Below are 17,544 nucleotides of genomic sequence, written 5' to 3' on the forward strand. Positions count from 1 at the left end.
GAAGTAGCTAGTACAATGCCGAGGAGCTACGAAGCCCGTGCGCCACAACTACTGAGCCTGTGCTCTAGAGCCTGCGAGCCACGACTATTGAGCCCATGTGCCGCAACTACTGAAGCCCGTGCGCCTACAGCCTGTGCTCCGCAACAAGAGAAGCCACTGCAATGAGAAGCCCGTGCACCTCAACGAAGAGTAGCGCCCCTCCCAACCCCTGCAACTGGAGAAAGCCCACATGCAGCAATGAAGACCCAACACAGCCAATAAAGAAATAAATAAATAAAAAGTAGCTAGTACAGCAAGAAAGTTTCTGGAGCTGCACCAAAAGCACAAGTATAATCACTCCCCAACGAGCCACAGGAAAGAACAAATGCTTCCTTAGCTTTTGGGGAAACAACTTTTAAATTACAATTGCTCGAATGTAATGTCATGTTTTCAAGCTGTCATAAATGAAGGAAAATCCTTCTCCTATACTTCCTCCTCCCCACTCTCAGGACGCCTCTGTCCCAGTTTCTTGAGACAGCCCGTCAGCGGTCAGCATTGGCACCGAGAGCAGGAGGGGAGGAGCACGAACCTTCATGGCCTTTCGCAGCTCCTGCACATCGTACAGCACCGTGGGCGTCATCATCCCCAAGATCACCTGCTCGAAGTTGCCACTCAGTTCTGACTTCAAGTCGTCCATCAGATCCTGGGACACAAGAAAGCGCTGTGCTTCACTGACTGCTACAGTGACGGAAACCAGCTGCCCTCGGTGTGGTCCAGCAACGTCCGTATGAGACCCTTTCAGGGGCTCGTGTGCTCAAAACCATCTTTGTAATAACACGGAGACTTTGGGATCTGACTTTACACTGTTATCCTCTCACAGTTGTGCAGGGGAGCTTTCCAAAGGCTCCTTGACACATCTACAGATCTACAATTATGTGAAAAGGCTGTTAAAATACTCCCGCCTTTCCCAGCTATCTGTCTGTACAAGACCAGATTTTCTTCCTACTTCAACCAAAACCACGTATCACAAGTTGAATGCAGAAGCAGATATAAGAATCCAGCCGTCTTCCTTTAAGCAGACATTAAAGAGATTTGCAAAATGTAAAACAATGCCAATCTTCTCACTATTTTTTTTGTTTTTGAATATAAAGCTATTTTTCCTGAAGTTATTTTTGTTAACATGTAATGTGTTTTTATTGTTTTTAAAATAAGTTAACAAATAACCTATTTTTAAATGTCCTCAGTTTTAATTTCTAACATGGTCAATATCAATAGATGTAACCCCAAAACCAAAAAAGTCCTCAATAATTTGAGTGTAAAGGGGTCCCAAGATCAGTGTATTTGCTCACTTAACAATATATCTGAAAAAAAAATTTTATTCTTGAGAGGAAAGCATTGGGTAAAAAATATATATATCTCACTATATTTCCAAGTCAATATCTACCTACAACATTTTTAACAGCTGCAGAAATTTCCATATGTAGAGGCAATATAATTTCTTTAATAAGTCCCAGTTTCTATTTTTCTACTATTCTTCTAAACAGGCATTTAGTTGCATCCTTGTGATCATCCATGACTATTTCTTAACATTCAATGATTAAAAAGAAATGCAAAAAATAAAAAAAAAAGGAAATGCAATTATTTGGACAAAGGATCAAATTCTAAAGACATTTAGTCACATTTCCTCCTAGAACAGGTCAGAGAGTTTAAGAACCTGCTTAAGGACTTCCTAGGTGGCGCAGTGGTAAGGAGTCCGCCTGCCAATGCAGGGGACGCGGGCCAATAAGTAAATAAAATAAATTAAAAAAAAAAAAAGAACCTGCTTAAGATCAACCAACTAATAAAGAGTTGATTTGTTTTCAAGTTCAGATCCAGATTCTCACAAACCTGAGTCCACGACACTGTTTCAGTCTATTGTGCATATTTTTATGTTATGTCTACATGTATCAAATGGATGAATGAACAAATAAATTAGTGTTCAGTCGATCCATTAAGGTTGGTCATCTTAACAAACTGTTGTCTATCAGCTTAGTTCTGAAGCTAAAGAATCAACCCTAAATGTGTGGCAACACTTTAGCTCATACATCACATGCATGTTCATTAAATTTCTTTGGGGATGTGTATCGCAATAAAAGTTCTAAAAAAAAAAAAATTTCTTTGGGGATGGAGAAGAGTTTAAAATGCCCAGAAGATACTCTGAGCAACCTGAGAGGAAGAATCCTGTTCTCTGCTGGTACCCAGCCAATGTCTGCATGTAGATGCTCCTGGGAAGAGCCGAGCCAGCCCTGTCCCACCCAGCAGCTTAATGCCTGCCTGTGAGAGGCAGACCCATCTGACTAGCTTTCCTAAAGTATCTAAGAATAGAAGTACTTATCGTAGAGTTAATAGCACTCAGACCTGGAGATACTCATTGATAACATTTCCTCAATAAAAAGATCCTCTAATCACACAGGTGGGCTTTCAGTGATGTGGAAAGATTGGGTGAATGACTCTGGTAAGTGAGCTGCTGAAAATGAGACTGAGACAGGGTTGCTCAGGGGTGTGGGATTCAAAGTGGAAGGGGAAAACATGGTGAGTGAACCACCTCTGAAAATGCATAAGCCACTAGGATATATATACACACACACACACACATATATATACATACACACACACATACGTACACACACAGAGCCCCATTCTAGAACTGGAGGGGGTGGCCCTCAATTGAGGATCATTCAAAGGAAGGAATATATGCTACAAATGGGTTTATGTAGGAGAGCTGGATAGGCCCTAAATCCTCAGAGAGCCTATTTAGAACAAACTGGATTTAAACATTTTAGTCAGTTTGGAGGATCTTCATCCACAAATGGCCTAAAGGAAGCCACCAGGCCAAGGGAAGCAACCCCAGAAGCTGAGCCCTGCCTGGTGCTCCAAAGGGCAGGGGGCTGAGTCCATTCCACAGCCAAGTCCCTGCAAGGACTTGAGTGGGAAGAAACTAAACTTAGCCTTGAATGTTGTGAATCAAGAGCTCCCTGAAATCACTTTTGGCTACAGACGGTGTAGGAACTGTTGAACATGTTGAAACGGTTTTGTTTGTTTGTTTTTTCCAAGAACATCTTTAAAGAAGGCACAGGCTCCAGCTTTTAAAAACAAAGGGCCACTACTTCAGGAATCAAGAAGGAAGGGGCCCCTGCCGCCCTATGGCTGCAGGTCCCTTGTCAAGCCAGAGAGCTGTCACCTACCCTGCCGATGGTGGTCTTGTAGGCCGACCTGATTTCCTGGCGCTGGGCTGTGTTGCGATAGGCCAGGACGTTGATGATGGCATCTTCATCCGTGCCTGGTGTGGAGCAAAGACAGGGAGTGAGTGTGATTTGAGAGAGGAATGAGAAAATGGGTTCCTGTGTGGACACTGGCGTAACTGAAATTCTTGTTCAGAGGGTTTGTCTATTTTGGAGGGAAAATAGACACTAGAGTCTCAGTCTCTCCTTTCATTAGCTATTTACCACTAAACTTAAGAGTTAACTTCTCTGAGCATTAGTTTCCTTATCTATGAATGTGAGTGATCATAGTACTTTCCCTCGAAGGGCTGCTGCAAGTGTTAAATAAAACAATTCAGTGAATTACTTAGCACAATGCCCAATATATGTCAATATATGTTGACTGGGGTCATGCTTTTCCCCTCCTCTGCAATTCTTCTTGGAGTCTTCGGATCACCCATATTTATCTTCCATGTTCTTGCCTTTCTCTCCTCGCTTTTATCTCTTTATCATCTCCTCTGAGTTTTGAAACTGTTCAAACTCATCTTTTAATTCATAATTTGGCACTTTACAGGGTTTAAATCGGCTGCTCATTGGATCCACTGCGCTTTAAGGTCTGTAATTGTGTTTTCCTTTTCTAAGCTCTCTTTCCTGATCTCTGATCAGGAAACTTGTTACCACTGCCCATGAATTCCCATGATGCAATATCCTACCAAAACTTTTCACTATGAATTACAAGTTTAAATTGCCGTAAATTTGGTTTGCCTGTTTCTTGCAGCAGTTTTTACAGGGGGACTTTCACAGCTGGATATTCATGTATGTTGGGTGAGTTTTCCATTTTCCTCTGTTTATACTATATGAAGAGTTGTGATGAGTTACAGAGGAGAGTCTATTGAAATATTTCAGGGAGAAATGAAAAAAATATAGATTCACCAGAGTTATGCTTTGCAAAATCAGAGATTCAGAAAAATGTGAGGTGTAGGGAGGAACCTATAGTTTTAAGTTTACATACTTTAGGAACCTACTCTCTGTTCTCTCAGAAAAAAAAGGGAGGGGTAATAGATGCAACCATTCTTTTCCCAGGAGAACTCTCAGCTGCGGGGAGAAGGTTCATTGCCTTTTGCTTTTTTACTCAGTTTCTGTGAAAGGCACCGCCCCTATTCTGGGCTGTCAGGCTTGAACCCTCAAGATATTTTTGATTATTTTATCTGCTCTCTTCCTTCATCTTCAGATTTCCTGTCAAGTCATGCAAAATCTAGCTCTAAAACCTTTTTTGCATCTGTCCCCTCTTTTTAATTCCTACCACGACCACTCCAGTTCAGGGTTTCTTCTTGGACAACTATAAAGTTTGCTAAGTAGTAGTCTCACCTCCTAACTGGTCTTTCCAAAGTCTTGCCAGATTCATTTTCCTAAAATGACAAACTCTCACCGTGTCCCTCCCCTACTCAGGATACACAATGGCCGCCCACCATCTGCTGGATTTACTGCTGCAGTCTGGCATTCGGGACTCTCCACAATGCCCCATTCACTATTGTGAATATCCACCTACAAGGCTACAGGCAGCTGAATGCAGAGATGTAGCTCTTGAATTCCTGTACCTGACCCAACTATACTGCCCTCCTTTCTCCTGACCGCCTGCATTACCCATCTATGGGTTTGTCTCCCTAACTCCCTCCATCTAGCATCCTGATTCTGGTATTTGTTGTTTCCTGGACAATGCCTCTGGGTCATCCTCCCATGTCAGTAATACCTTCAGGACCCCCATAGGGTACCTGCCTTCCCAGAAGTCTCCTAACCAGTCAACTCCTGCTTTGTAAGTACATCGTGCTGCAAGCCATGTATCTACCATGACTCCCCGAGGCCTCAGCTAAAATGCAAAACAGGGCGAAGCTCACACTCATCCTATGCCTTTGCTCATGCTGTTCCGTTCAGCTGAAACATATTCTCTCTTACCTATTTATTTACTTACTGAATAAATTCAACTCATCTCCCAAGGCCCATCTCAGTTTCTACATCCTCCAAGAAGTTTGGCCTGATGCCCCCAAATGAAATGTGATCTTTCTGACTCCTAATGGGATCTCACTTGTGTCCCTCCCGTCACTATCATATGATGAACCGATCATACTTCCATGCATGCCTTCTCCGCCTAGTATCCATGGACGATTGCATCACAGGGCTAGGTTTTTAGTCCTTGTCTCCTCTAACCGTCCACCTCGCACTGGCCCACACAGCAGGTACAGAAAACGGTTGGTTGTATCAAATGCCTCCTGACTCTGAGAATTCCGAATGCCATGTGGTCTACATTCTGAATTACTGTGTTCTTGCTCTCCACCAAACAATAAGGATACACCTGAAAAAAGGGTGCGCCAGGTACTTTTTCCATTTTATTTACAAAAAAAAAGGGAAAATGAGAAGATAGATTCAGGGTAGTGTCCTGCTCAGAGGTGGGCAGCAGGACTGCACAGTGGCTTAAGCTTCAGCTCTGGAGTCAGGCTGCCTGGAATTGCCTAGAATCCTGACTCTAACATGTACTACCCCAGACACCTCAGGTAAGTTAGCTAATCTCCCTAAACCTCAACTTTCTCATTAGTAAAACGAGCTGCTGTCAGAATTAAAACATTATCTATGTAACACATAGTGCCTGATACACAGTAGAGCTTCATAAACACTCACTATTATTAGCCCAGCATTAGTAGCATTGGGGCTAAGATGAATTCTTTTTGGATAGAAAAACTGGGAAATAATGTCTCATGGTCAAGTGTTTCTATCCAAATCTCGAGGAGATTCTAAACAGCAGCTATGAAACAGAGAGCCCTGTTCTGACCAAATGTCCACTTGGGCAAGTTTGGAGGCAGGGTCTAGGTCAGCGTAGCCTACAGTGCCCAGGCATGGCTGTGCCCACCCCGAGGGAGGCCTTTGCCCTCGGGAGCTACCAGAGGGTGGTGCACTGGAAGACAAGCCCTTCTGATCACGTCCACACAGCCTTCTCACTAAAATCGACCGCACACGCTGCATGGGGGTACTGTCCTAGCTGTGCCTCTTGCAGTGGCAAGGGGCAGGGGACTGGCTCAGGGGAAAGAGCGTGGACTCAGAGTGGGCAGGCTCTGCTGAGCGTGACTCACGGCTCAGTTCCACTTACTCTGTGCCTTACCACATTACTCTTCTGAGTCTCAGTTTCACATCTGTAAAATGGGGAGAATATAACAACAGGACCAGCTGCTTTTACTCCATTATCACGTATATTCATTCAGATATTATTTGTCAAGGTGCTCTGTAAACCTTCCGGCACGACATGCACACATGGGTTAGCTGGACAACAAATACATTTCTCAAATTTGCTCTATAGATTCATAATGCCAGAATGCAAAACATATTTAAATAATTGGGGAAGTCTAGAATGAGTTCATCACATTTACAATTCTTAGTAAAACCCCTCCCATCTAGTTTGCCTGTGGACACAACACCCTCTGGGCGACTCTGTGATGCACAACACACAAGGGGGTGTTTATATTCAGTGGGACGCTTACCAAGTCCTTTCATGGCCTTCCTCAGGGTCTGGGCATCTTCGGCGGCGTTGAAGCCTGAAGCACCTTTGATAGAACCTCCCTTGGCTGCCTGAGCACACAGAGAAAGATGTGACTGAGAGGCACCTTCTTACCAGCATGGCAGCATCTCACGCAGCAAGTCTGCTGAGTACCCGCCATGGGCCAGACACTCTTCCAGGTGCTGGGACACAGAGTGACTGTGAGAGATGAGGCTCTTGCTCCGCTGGAGCTGATGTTCACATTCAGCAGAAGGCAGACAGTAAACAAGGCAGCAAACAAATATTCCACCAGGCGGCCGGTGGTGAGAAGTGCTACAGGGCAGATAGAGAGGTCCTGGAGGGGCTGCTCTGAGGAGTGACATTCAGGCTGAGGTCTGAGTGACAGCAAGCAGCTGACGGTGCAAAGATCAGGGGAAAGTGTTACAGGCAGAGGAAATGGCTGAGGCTGAAGCTGGCTTCTGGGGGAGGAGTGGGACAGAGGCCAAGGTGGCTCAAGTTGGTGGGCAAGCTGGGGAGTGGTAAGATAAGTTACACCATTACCTACGAAGTAATCTGGTCTCCCCTGAAAGGGGAAAAATCAAACCAGAATCCGACCTAGCCTCTAAGGCTAAATACCAATTTGCAGTAAATAGGAGAAAGAGGAAAATGTCAACCCACACCTCAGGGCTGTAATTAGCACAATCCAGACTGATGTGCTAATGAGAAACATGACGACGAATGCTCTAGATTCTCCAACAAATACATTGCAAGGAGGATTACGAGGGTGAGTCAAAAATTATCTGCACTCTGGTTATATTAAAACTTCTGGGGACTTCCTAGGTGGTGCAGTGGTTTAGATTCTGCCTGCCAAGGCAGGGGACATGTTCCATCCCTGCTCCAGGAAGATCCCACATGCTGCAGAGCAACTAAGACCATGTGCCTTAAAAAAACAAAAACAAAAACAAAAAACAAAAAACCAAAAAAACAAAAACCCAAAAAACAAAAACCAAAAAACTTCTGTTGGCTGCACTATCTTATCAGTGCTTTCCATTCAAGGCTACTCTCACCCCAGTCACTGCTGTGCAGGTGTGAACGTGTTACATCAGTTCATCTGTAACTGTGGTGGGAGCAAAAATGGATGCCCCACTTGTGATTTGCACGAAAGAAGAGCACCGTGCAGTGATTCGTTTTTTGTGGTCTGAGGGTGTACCTGGCTCCGTTATTTATTGAAGACTTTGTGCGCAGTGTGGAGAAAATGTTTTGTCACAAATAGGTGTGTATGAATGGATAAAGAAGTTCAAGGAAGGTCGCACATCAAGTGTTAGCCATCAAGAAGGAGCTGGATTCACTTCTGATGAAGAAGTGAAGACAGCGGTGCATTCGTGGCTTGCAGCTCAGCCTAAAACATTTTTTAAGGAGGGAATACCAAAGCTTGTTGACAGATGGACAAAGTGTATTGAAAAGCAAGGAGATTATGTTGATAAATGATGTATTTGTCTTTTCTAAAAGTTAAAGTAAAATTCCACAGAGTGCAGATAATTTTTGACTCACCCTCGTAGAAAGAGAGAGATGGAGGGGAATGCAGCTTAAAAGAGACTAAAAATGCACATCACTAATCATCATGGGTGAACCTTATTGGGATCCTGAATCAAACAGTTAAAAAAAAAATGACATTTATGAGACAATTGGACATTGGACACTGACTTGATATTTGATGCCATAAAGCAACTAGTGTTAACGTTTTGAGGTATGATAATGGTACTGTGGTGATATTTTATTTTTTTAGAGTCTGAATCTTGCACACATTGAAAGAGTTTATAGATGAGAGGATGAGATATCTGGAATCTGCTTCAAAATAACACAGGTTGGGGGAAGTAAGTGGAGATAGAGAAGAAACAAGGCTGACCATGGGTTAATAATTGTTGAGTTATTATTATACAATTATTAACCATGAGTTAATAATAATTATAGGTACAAAGGGGTTCTTTTTAATATTCAGTCTACTTTTGTTATGTGTTTACACTTTTTCATAAAAATTTTAAAAACAAAAAAGGAAGAAAATCAGAGAGGTGCCTAGGGCAGAACGAGAGCCTTCACAAGCCGGAGAGGAGCTTCTATTTTATTCCAAATGCAGTAGGAGCCACTGGTAGGTTTTCAGCAAAGTGATGGAGGAAATGATCTGATTTACATGTTAAAAAGATCACTTGGGCTGCTGTAGGGAGATAGAGGGACCAACTGAGAATCTGGGCCAAGATCCAGGGATATGATGGTAGATGAGGGTGAAACAGTAAAAATGGAAAGAGACAGACAGACTCAGCACATGTTTTGGAGCAAAAGCGGCAGGACTTGCTGATGGACTGATGTGGGAGGTGAGAAAAGAAAAGAAGCAAGTGTAACTCTCAGTCTTTTCCCCTGAGCAGCCAAGCAGAGAGCGGCATCATTTACCCAGATGGGGAAAGCTGGAGAACTACCAGATTTGGGGTGGCAGTGCGGAGTGGGATTTAGAAGTTCTATTTTCAAAATGTTAAGTTTGGGTTGTCCACCAGACATCTAAGTGGAGTTGTCAAAAGGATGGTTGGTTATACAACGTAAATCTAGAGGGCAAGTCTAGAGTAATAAATTTATGACACATCAGTGTTTGGATGCTATTGGACGAAATGACCTAGGGAGAAAAGTGAAGAAAAGGGGTCCTAGGACAAGCCAGTAGTATAGGTCCAGCAGAGAAGGACCTGGAATGGATGACCAAGAAGGACTGGTCCTTGAGGTAAAAGGAAAACCAGGATCATGTGTTGTCCAGAGGCTGAGGAAGGAGGGAGATGTCAGTGTCTGCTAAGGTAGATGTGAGTGGAGGACACAGAAGGGATGGTCAGATTTGGAAGGTCTGGTGACCCTGGCAAAAGATTCTACAGTGAAATGGTGGGGATAGAAGCCTGACCGAGTGGCAGAGGGAAGGACGAGAAGTCATGAGGAGGAGACAGCAGCTCTAGACACCAGAGACGAGGACTAGCATCACCGGAAGTGATCAGCAGGACTTAAAGTGAGGCATACTCTGCTGTGTACAAGGGACAAAAAGTTAGCGAATCTGACCCTCTGCAAATACAGACTACAAATTAAAAACATCAACAAGCAAAACATGGGTTAGTAACCAGTAGGAATCATTCAGTTGAATTATGACTTAGAGATAATGTACTAATTAAGATCAAGGTGCCCTGAGTATTTCTAATGTATTTACTAATTTATTAATGTTATTTATGTACATGAGGCAGCATAGAGAAATACACATAATTCAATATAAAAGATAAATAGATGAAGAAATTCAGTGGCAGGATACAAAACATAGGAAATTACGGTAAAGATGGGAATGGAAAGAAATGGAAATGGAGACTTTAAGGGCCTGTGTAGTTATTTGACATGAGCCAGAAACTTCTCTGCCTAGAAGCCAAAGCAAGAGGGAATTGTAATCAATAATGAGACTCGCAGTCCACAAGAGGTAAAGAGATCACTTGCACTGAACTGGATCCCCCAAGAGAGATACGTTGAAGTCCTAACCCCCAATACCTCAGAATGTGCCCTTATTTGGACATACTGTTGATACAATTAATTAATTGTAATTAATTAAAGCAAGATGAGGTCCTACTACAGTAGGGTGAGCTGCTAATTCAACATGACTGGTGTCCTTCTTAGAAAACAGCATGTAAAGACAGGACACTCAGGGAGAACACCACATGATAATGTGTTGTTGACTCCAATCTCTGCCAAAGAGTGCCTAAGACCGCCAGCAAACCACCAGAAGACAAGGAAGAATTCCCCTACGGATTTCAGAGAGACCATCGCCCTGCCAACATCTTCATTTTGGATTTCTAGTCCCCAGAAATGCAAGATGGGCTTCCCTGGTGACACAACGGTTAAGAATCTGCCTGCCAATGCAGGGGACACGGGTTTGAGCCCTGGTCCAGGAGGATCCCACATGCCATGGAGCAACTAAGTCTGTGAGCCACAACTACTAAGCCCCATGCTCCACAACAAGAGAAGCCACCACAACGAAGAGTAACCTCCAATCACTGCAACTAGAGTAAGCCCGTGGGCAGCAACGAAGACCCAACGCAGCCAAAAATAAAATAAATAAATAAATAATAAAATAAATCTTAAAAAAAAAGTAAAAAAACAGAGATCACACAGATGAACATAGAATTCAGGTAAAAGAAAAGAAACAGAAAGAAAAAAAAAAGAAATGCAAGGCAACAAATTTCTATTATTTTTAAACCACCCAGTTTGTGGTGCTTTGTTACAGCATCCTTAGGAAATTAATGCAGGCATTTTACTTGTTTTCTTCTACTATATATCAGTAGTAATAAGCAAGTTGGTGATTTGCTATCAAAATTTCAAGTGGCCTAGCTCAGCCGTTGGCCCCACCCTCAGAGAGCTTTCTGAGTCGAATGTTCCACAAGGTTCTTTCAGAACTCCAGTATTGAAAAAATTCTGGATGGTACTCAAACATTGCATTTGACTTTTAAAGCAAACTGCGTTGCTGAGGGGCACTAGTATGGGATTAAAATTAATATCTAACAAGATGAATCAATAGAGGAATATGCAAAGATAAGATAGTTCAGCTTATCTATTAGTGCTCTTAGTGACTCTTTTTTTCCAGGAACAAGATAAGCCCAAGAAATGTGTTTCTGTTAGCTCTAAAGTGTCCATATTGATTCAATTCCAGGGCATAATGCATCATTATCTGTTCCAGGAAGACAGGGGATTCCGACCCAGGAAAGCTTCTTGTGGCAGCAAAGGAAACAGAGAAGATGTAGGGAAGCATGATGAACAAATAGCTAGAAATCGGTGTTATATCATAATTGATCAAGTGTTATTCAGTTATTAAAATAATTAATTATGAAGATGATAAACGTCAAAAGTTTGGGATACGATACGATGAAATATTTAGCAATAAAAAAGGAACAGAGGAACAAACTGCTGACACAGCACCATGGATGGATTGCAAAAAATATAATGCTCATGTTAAAAGAGTACATGCTTTATGATTCCATTTATAGGATGTTCTCAAACAGGCAAAACTAATCTATGGTGAAAACAATCAGAACAATGGTTCCATTTCTGGAGTGGAATGCAGAGCAGGGTGGGGACTGATCTGGAAGGGGCATGGAGGAACTTCCTGAAGTGATGAAATGTTCTATCTTGATAAGAAACCCCTTTTATCAAGGTTACTGTGTAACCTACATGGTGCAGACATTTGTCCTTGTCGAAACTAATCTACCAGTAATCTTAAGAGCTGTGCATTTCACTATATATAAATTACACCTTCAAAATTTTTTCGTTAATATTTGAATACAATGGCTTTTAAAACATGTTTTCCTTTTAGAAATGTATCCTATGGTCATTGTAGAGATTTGGGAAAAAAATTTTTTAAAGAATTAAGAAGAAAATCTGGGGCATAGGAGGAGGAATTAAATTAAGAGGCTGGGGTTAACATATATACACTACTATGTATAAAATAGATAACCAACAAGGACCTACTGTAGACCACAGGGAACTATACTCAATATTATGTAATAACCTATAAGGGAAAAGAATCTGAAAAAGAATATACACGGTATATAAATATAACTGAATCACTGTGCTGTACACCCGAAATTTACATGGTATTGTAAATCAAGTATACTTCAATGAAGTTTTTTTTAAAGAATTAAGAAGAAAATTAAAATACCCATAACTCCACCGAGAGTAAATAATTTTAATATGCTATAAGGTGTAACATAAGCATATGTTAGCATAGCAAAGCTGAGAGTAAACGAACACATTAACTGTTCCTTATGTTCTTATTACTACTATTTCAAAACCGCTATCATATGAGTAGGGTCTAAAATAAAGTGATGGAAAACAACTGGGAATTATAATATTGTGATTATACGGTATGGCTTTCCTTTAAAGATGTCCTTTATCTGTCAAATAATTAACAGTCATAATGGAAAAACAGGTTGTAGGAGGAAAGGTGAGAGGAACTGAGGTAATTTTCCTCAGTGGAAAGTTCACTAAAGGGTCACTTGGTTACAGTTTTCACATACAGAAAGGCTGCGAGCTTGTTCAGAAGAGGAAGAGCGTCCCATTAATGATGGGCCCTCAGAGCCAAATACCATCACAAAGCAGGGACACTATAAGCATTTCCGAATAAACGTTGTATGTGTTCAGGAAGACTCCATCAAGAACAAATGGATTTTGGGCTTCCCTGATGGCGCAGTGGTTAAGAATCCACCTGCCAAAGCAGGGGACCCGAGTTTGAGCCCTGGGTGGGGAAGCTCCCACATGCTGCAGAGCAACTAAGCCCGTGCACCACAACTGCTGAGCCTGCCCTCTAATGCCCGCGAGCCACAACTACTGAGCCCACCTGCCACAACTACTGAAGCCCACACACCTAGAGCCTGTGCTCTGCAACAAGAGAAGCCACCACAATGAGAAGCCTGTGCACTGCAACAAAGAGTAGCCCCCACTCTCTGCAATTAGAGAAAGCCCACATGCAGCAATGAAGGCCCAACACAGCCAATAAATAAATTAATTAATTAATTATTTAAAAAGAGAACAAACAGATTTTAAAGGAAAGCATTTAAGAGATTTGGTGCAGACACGAGTAAGCCTTTGACTGTCGTGGATGATGAAGAAAATTCTAGAATGTCTAGAATGTCTAGAATTACTATTTGTTCAGGATCATTTACACATCCTTCTTCCTAAAGGAAAGCATCTGGAGTTGGTGGACTGTCTAGTTCCTCTCCAGGTGTGAGATTCTACTTCTATTATTTCTTCCTAGAAGAAAGGGATCGAGCCTCACCTGCCTATTCAGAAACCGTATTTGGGCAGGAGAAGGAGAGCAGGTGGCCAGCCTCAGGTGCAGCCATGCTTGCAGCTGAAAGGCTCAGCTTCCACAGCAGCAGTGAGCATGGAACTCGCAAAGGGATCCGGTTCCCTGCCTGTCCCAGAGATCAGATAACCAGGCTCCGAGGAGTCCAGTCACAGGCAACAGCAGGAGGCGGATGACAAGCTAAGAAACACCCTTCTTGCTGAGCCTGAAATGATGGGGTTACACTGAAGTGTGGACGGTGGTCATCTCCTGGTGGGAGAAGCTGCAGGATTTTGAGTTTTTCCTTTTTGTTTGCCCACAATTTCTACAAGGAACATGGTGTGCTTCTGCAGAGAGAAAACTATAACTTATTTCTGTCTCTTAGGATATTACAAGGATTCAAAGGAGTCCCTCTTTGAATTAATTTTCAGGGTCAGGTTACTCACCACCCCTGAAAGACGTTAAAATGGTGTTTTTGAAAAAAGAAACTGCCTTTCCATTTCCTCGTCCTCCCCTCTGTTGAGCAAACAACCCTTTGTATAAGGCAACAGTCCCCGAGGACACATCCTGTACCTGTCTGCGGCTGGCACCTGGGAGGGTGAGGCGTATCCCCAGCTTACCATGTTTTTGACTGTATGTCAGGATCAGAGTTCAGTCAGCCAAGCAGAAGTTCCTCTGTGATAAAAGCAGAAGGGAAATTACTGTGATGAGAGACATTGTCATTCAAATCATTAATCAGGATAACATACAGTGTGCACAAAGTTAAGCTACAGAGAAGTAACACCCAATTTCATTAGATGGCCAGCTATTGATTAGCCAAAACGACAAGAAGCAGGCTAATCATTAAAGGCAAGTTAATTACGCCAGCAAAATACTTTCCTATCTGCTCTTCTGCTTGGAGATAACACATTACAGAAATGATTCTTCTTGCTTAGTTAGGGTGAGGTACGTTGCTTGTCCTCAAGCCAAGCCTATATTCTACACTGGAAGCTCTAGTGGATCAGAAGAGGTGCCCTTTTGGAGAGAAAAGATAATCCGACTGCATCAGGGAAAAGGACTGCATTCCAGCCTTTACCCTGAATGAGAGAGAGAGAAAGAGAGAGAGAGAGAGAGAGAGAATGTGTGCGCGCACGCGCACATTTGTGTATGACAGGCCACTGGCCCAACCAACATTAGACTTTTCATTTCCCAATGACCAGTTTCACTGCCACCATCTCAGGACTTAAAGGTGCTTCTTCCCTTGAAGCTGCAGCCATATACGCTCAGTTTTGCCCTTAGTTCTCTTCAGCACCCCCTCCTTCAGCAAGAAGACTTGAGTCATCACACATTTATTCAGCTGTTTAGAATGCAAGAAATGTTTTTATTGAAGGCAGGTGTTTGAGGGGCAGGCCAACTGGCTTCCTGTTTCCACAACCAGGTTCTACGGAAAAGGCTTCTTTCCTGAGCATGTAGTTAGATCCTTGATACTCAAAGAATCATCCCAGAACCAGAAGCATGGGCATCACCTGGGAGCTTCTTAAAAATGCAGAATTCCAGGCCCCCACCCCAGACCTACTGCCAGAATCTGCATTTTAACAAGATTCCCCAAATATTTGTCCACACAGCAGTTTGAAAAGCCCTGGCCTAGATAACCCTGCCAGGCGGCCCTTTTGAATCACTCCCCTAGAATAACTACATCCTTCTTCCCCCTCCGCCCCCAACCTTTATCACTGATTAAGTCATGTTTGGCCACATTCAGTCTTCTTCTTCCACTTTCTGAGGCTCAGCTCATTCTTCCTTGTTTCCCATCACTTGCTACAGACTTAACCTCATGTGACCTTGGGCTGGATCCCTCCCTACAGGGAATGTCAGTTGGCTCTGGGCACACCCTGAGCAAAGGGGCAGAGGTCGGAATGAGCAGTGGCTTCAGGGACAATTGGGCGACGAGGCTGCTGGAGCAGAGGGCTCCTTCCAGGGACGGCTCAGAGACACGGGTGGAAAAGCAGGTGGGGAACTGATTACCAAGGGAGTTTGACTTATACTGTAGGAATGGGAAAAGAGTGAAAAGGTTTGGGTTTTGCAGAGAAATGATGTAAGACAAAATATACTTTAGCATGTTACTATAGTAGAGGGTAGACTAGAGTCAGAGGTAAGGAGTCAGGAGGTCTTGAGGTACTCGTACAGGAACAAAGATCAGTACTAAAACAGAGGCAACGATCTGGGTAGGCTGTGGCTCCTGGAATAGGATTTACACGTGAGATATTTGGAAGGAAGGCTTTATTGGATTTAGTGGCTCCTCAACTATATGGATTTATTCATTCAATCACCAAATATTCATAACGCACCTCTATATCCCAGAAACTGTTCTAGCTGATAGAGATAGAACGGTGAATAAGGCAAAGAACCTGCCTTCACAGAGCTCACAGTGTGCCAGAAAAGTCAGACAACAAATAAATAAAGTAATACATAAGACAATTTCAGACACCAGTAAGATGCAAATATAACAGGATAATGGTATAGAAGAGGGACTGGCAAACGTCAGCTCAGGAGCCAAACTCTATACTTCTACAGTCTGCAAGCTAAGAATGGTGTTTTACATTTTCAATGGTTGACCAAAAATCAAAAAAATAATATTTCATGACACATTCCCATTATATAAAATTCAAATTTCAGTGGCTGCTTGAGCAAAGCCTTCGGGAAATACTGAGAATCATTAATCAATGAGCTAGAAATAATTTATTAAAGGAAAACATTGTACCACACTTGAACACAGGGTGCTTTTAGCCAGACAATTTATTTTAAAACTTGGACAGCACATAGCATAAGTCCATTTATATAAAGACAGCCGTTGTATATTTATTATTTACTAGTACCAATTGAGTTTCTAAATAGATTTTAGAAACAAAAGCAGTGAGTGGCACCCTTTGATTCTTTCCTTAGATATCAGATAATACGTGTAAAGTGAACCCACACAAATGCTTTCTAGCACAGTATGTGGCATCTCAATAACTCTTGGCAAGAATGGGGGAAGGAATAGAACACCCCTCTCCAACACAAAATTACTATAGGCCTCTTCTCAACTCACAGAGTAATCAGCCCTAAGGAGATGAAAGGCCCTTCTACCTGAAACTCCATCTCTAAAAGTCTGCCCACACGTCCACGGGCCTGCAGAGCCAAGGATTTTTTTCTGCCTCAGTCTCCTTGATTCATTTGCTCCTTCTCTCTGAAGGCCAGCCTACAATCCCATAAACTGACCAGTATGTCCAAGTTCACAATGACTCAGACTTTGTGTTGGGTTGTCCAAACTCCTTTGAGTCTCACAGGGGGGCAAATAATTAGCAACTGTGCCTCAGTTTTTATATCTGTGAAATGCAGACACATTCAGTTTGGGGCATCGCTTAAGTGACCTTAAACGCATCAGGACTCTTCAAGATGGAAAGATGAAGGCTGAAGGGACCATATGTTCGAGATCTCTTTTAAAAAAACCAACATGTTATGCAGTGGGCAAGAAACTGCATCTTCATAATATGGGAACTCCTCACCCAGGGCTCAGGATAGGGCTCCTGAAGATTTTAGGACGTAGTTTTGAGCAACTGAAAGAATGCTGGGAACTAAATGTAAGAGACTTCTATCCCAATGGCAGTTACATAAGCGAATAACAAGTTATACATAAGTTCAGCCTATTTCACGTACGATTACATACACTTTCAGAAATAATTTACGATGAATTCATAAAGAAAAATTAGGTGTGTCAAGAACCCATCCCTATTGTTTTCCTATAGGATGTTCAGAGGATAATTATTACATCATCCATATTGTATGTACCCTATTGTATCACTGCCTGAAATCGGCAAGCCAGGTGCTAACTCAAGCACAAAGTTTTCTCATGTCCTTACAGCAGACTGCAGGTACGTGTACAAGGCCCTGACTCCTGGTAATATTTCAGTAGGCCATACAGGTAGCAATGTGGTGCATTCCTC

The 17,544-nt window shown here is 42.6% G+C and overlaps 1 protein-coding gene across 1 annotated transcript in view; it reads right to left on the minus strand.

Annotated features, from left to right (window-relative positions):
• ANXA4 (annexin A4) overlaps positions 1-17,544 on the minus strand; it is a 69,982-nt gene that overhangs the window by 29,381 nt on the left and 23,057 nt on the right. The window contains exons 2-5 of the mRNA XM_057742086.1: positions 14,206-14,260; positions 6,746-6,833; positions 3,204-3,298; positions 569-682 (exon numbers count right to left, since the gene is read on the minus strand). Coding sequence (XP_057598069.1) covers positions 569-682; positions 3,204-3,298; positions 6,746-6,833; positions 14,206-14,208 — 300 coding nt within the window. The 5' untranslated portion in view covers positions 14,209-14,260. The remainder of the gene's footprint in view (positions 1-568; positions 683-3,203; positions 3,299-6,745; positions 6,834-14,205; positions 14,261-17,544) is intronic.

This window comes from Hippopotamus amphibius, chromosome 7, assembly GCF_030028045.1.
Source record: "Hippopotamus amphibius kiboko isolate mHipAmp2 chromosome 7, mHipAmp2.hap2, whole genome shotgun sequence".
Taxonomy (NCBI): Eukaryota; Metazoa; Chordata; class Mammalia; order Artiodactyla; family Hippopotamidae; genus Hippopotamus; species Hippopotamus amphibius.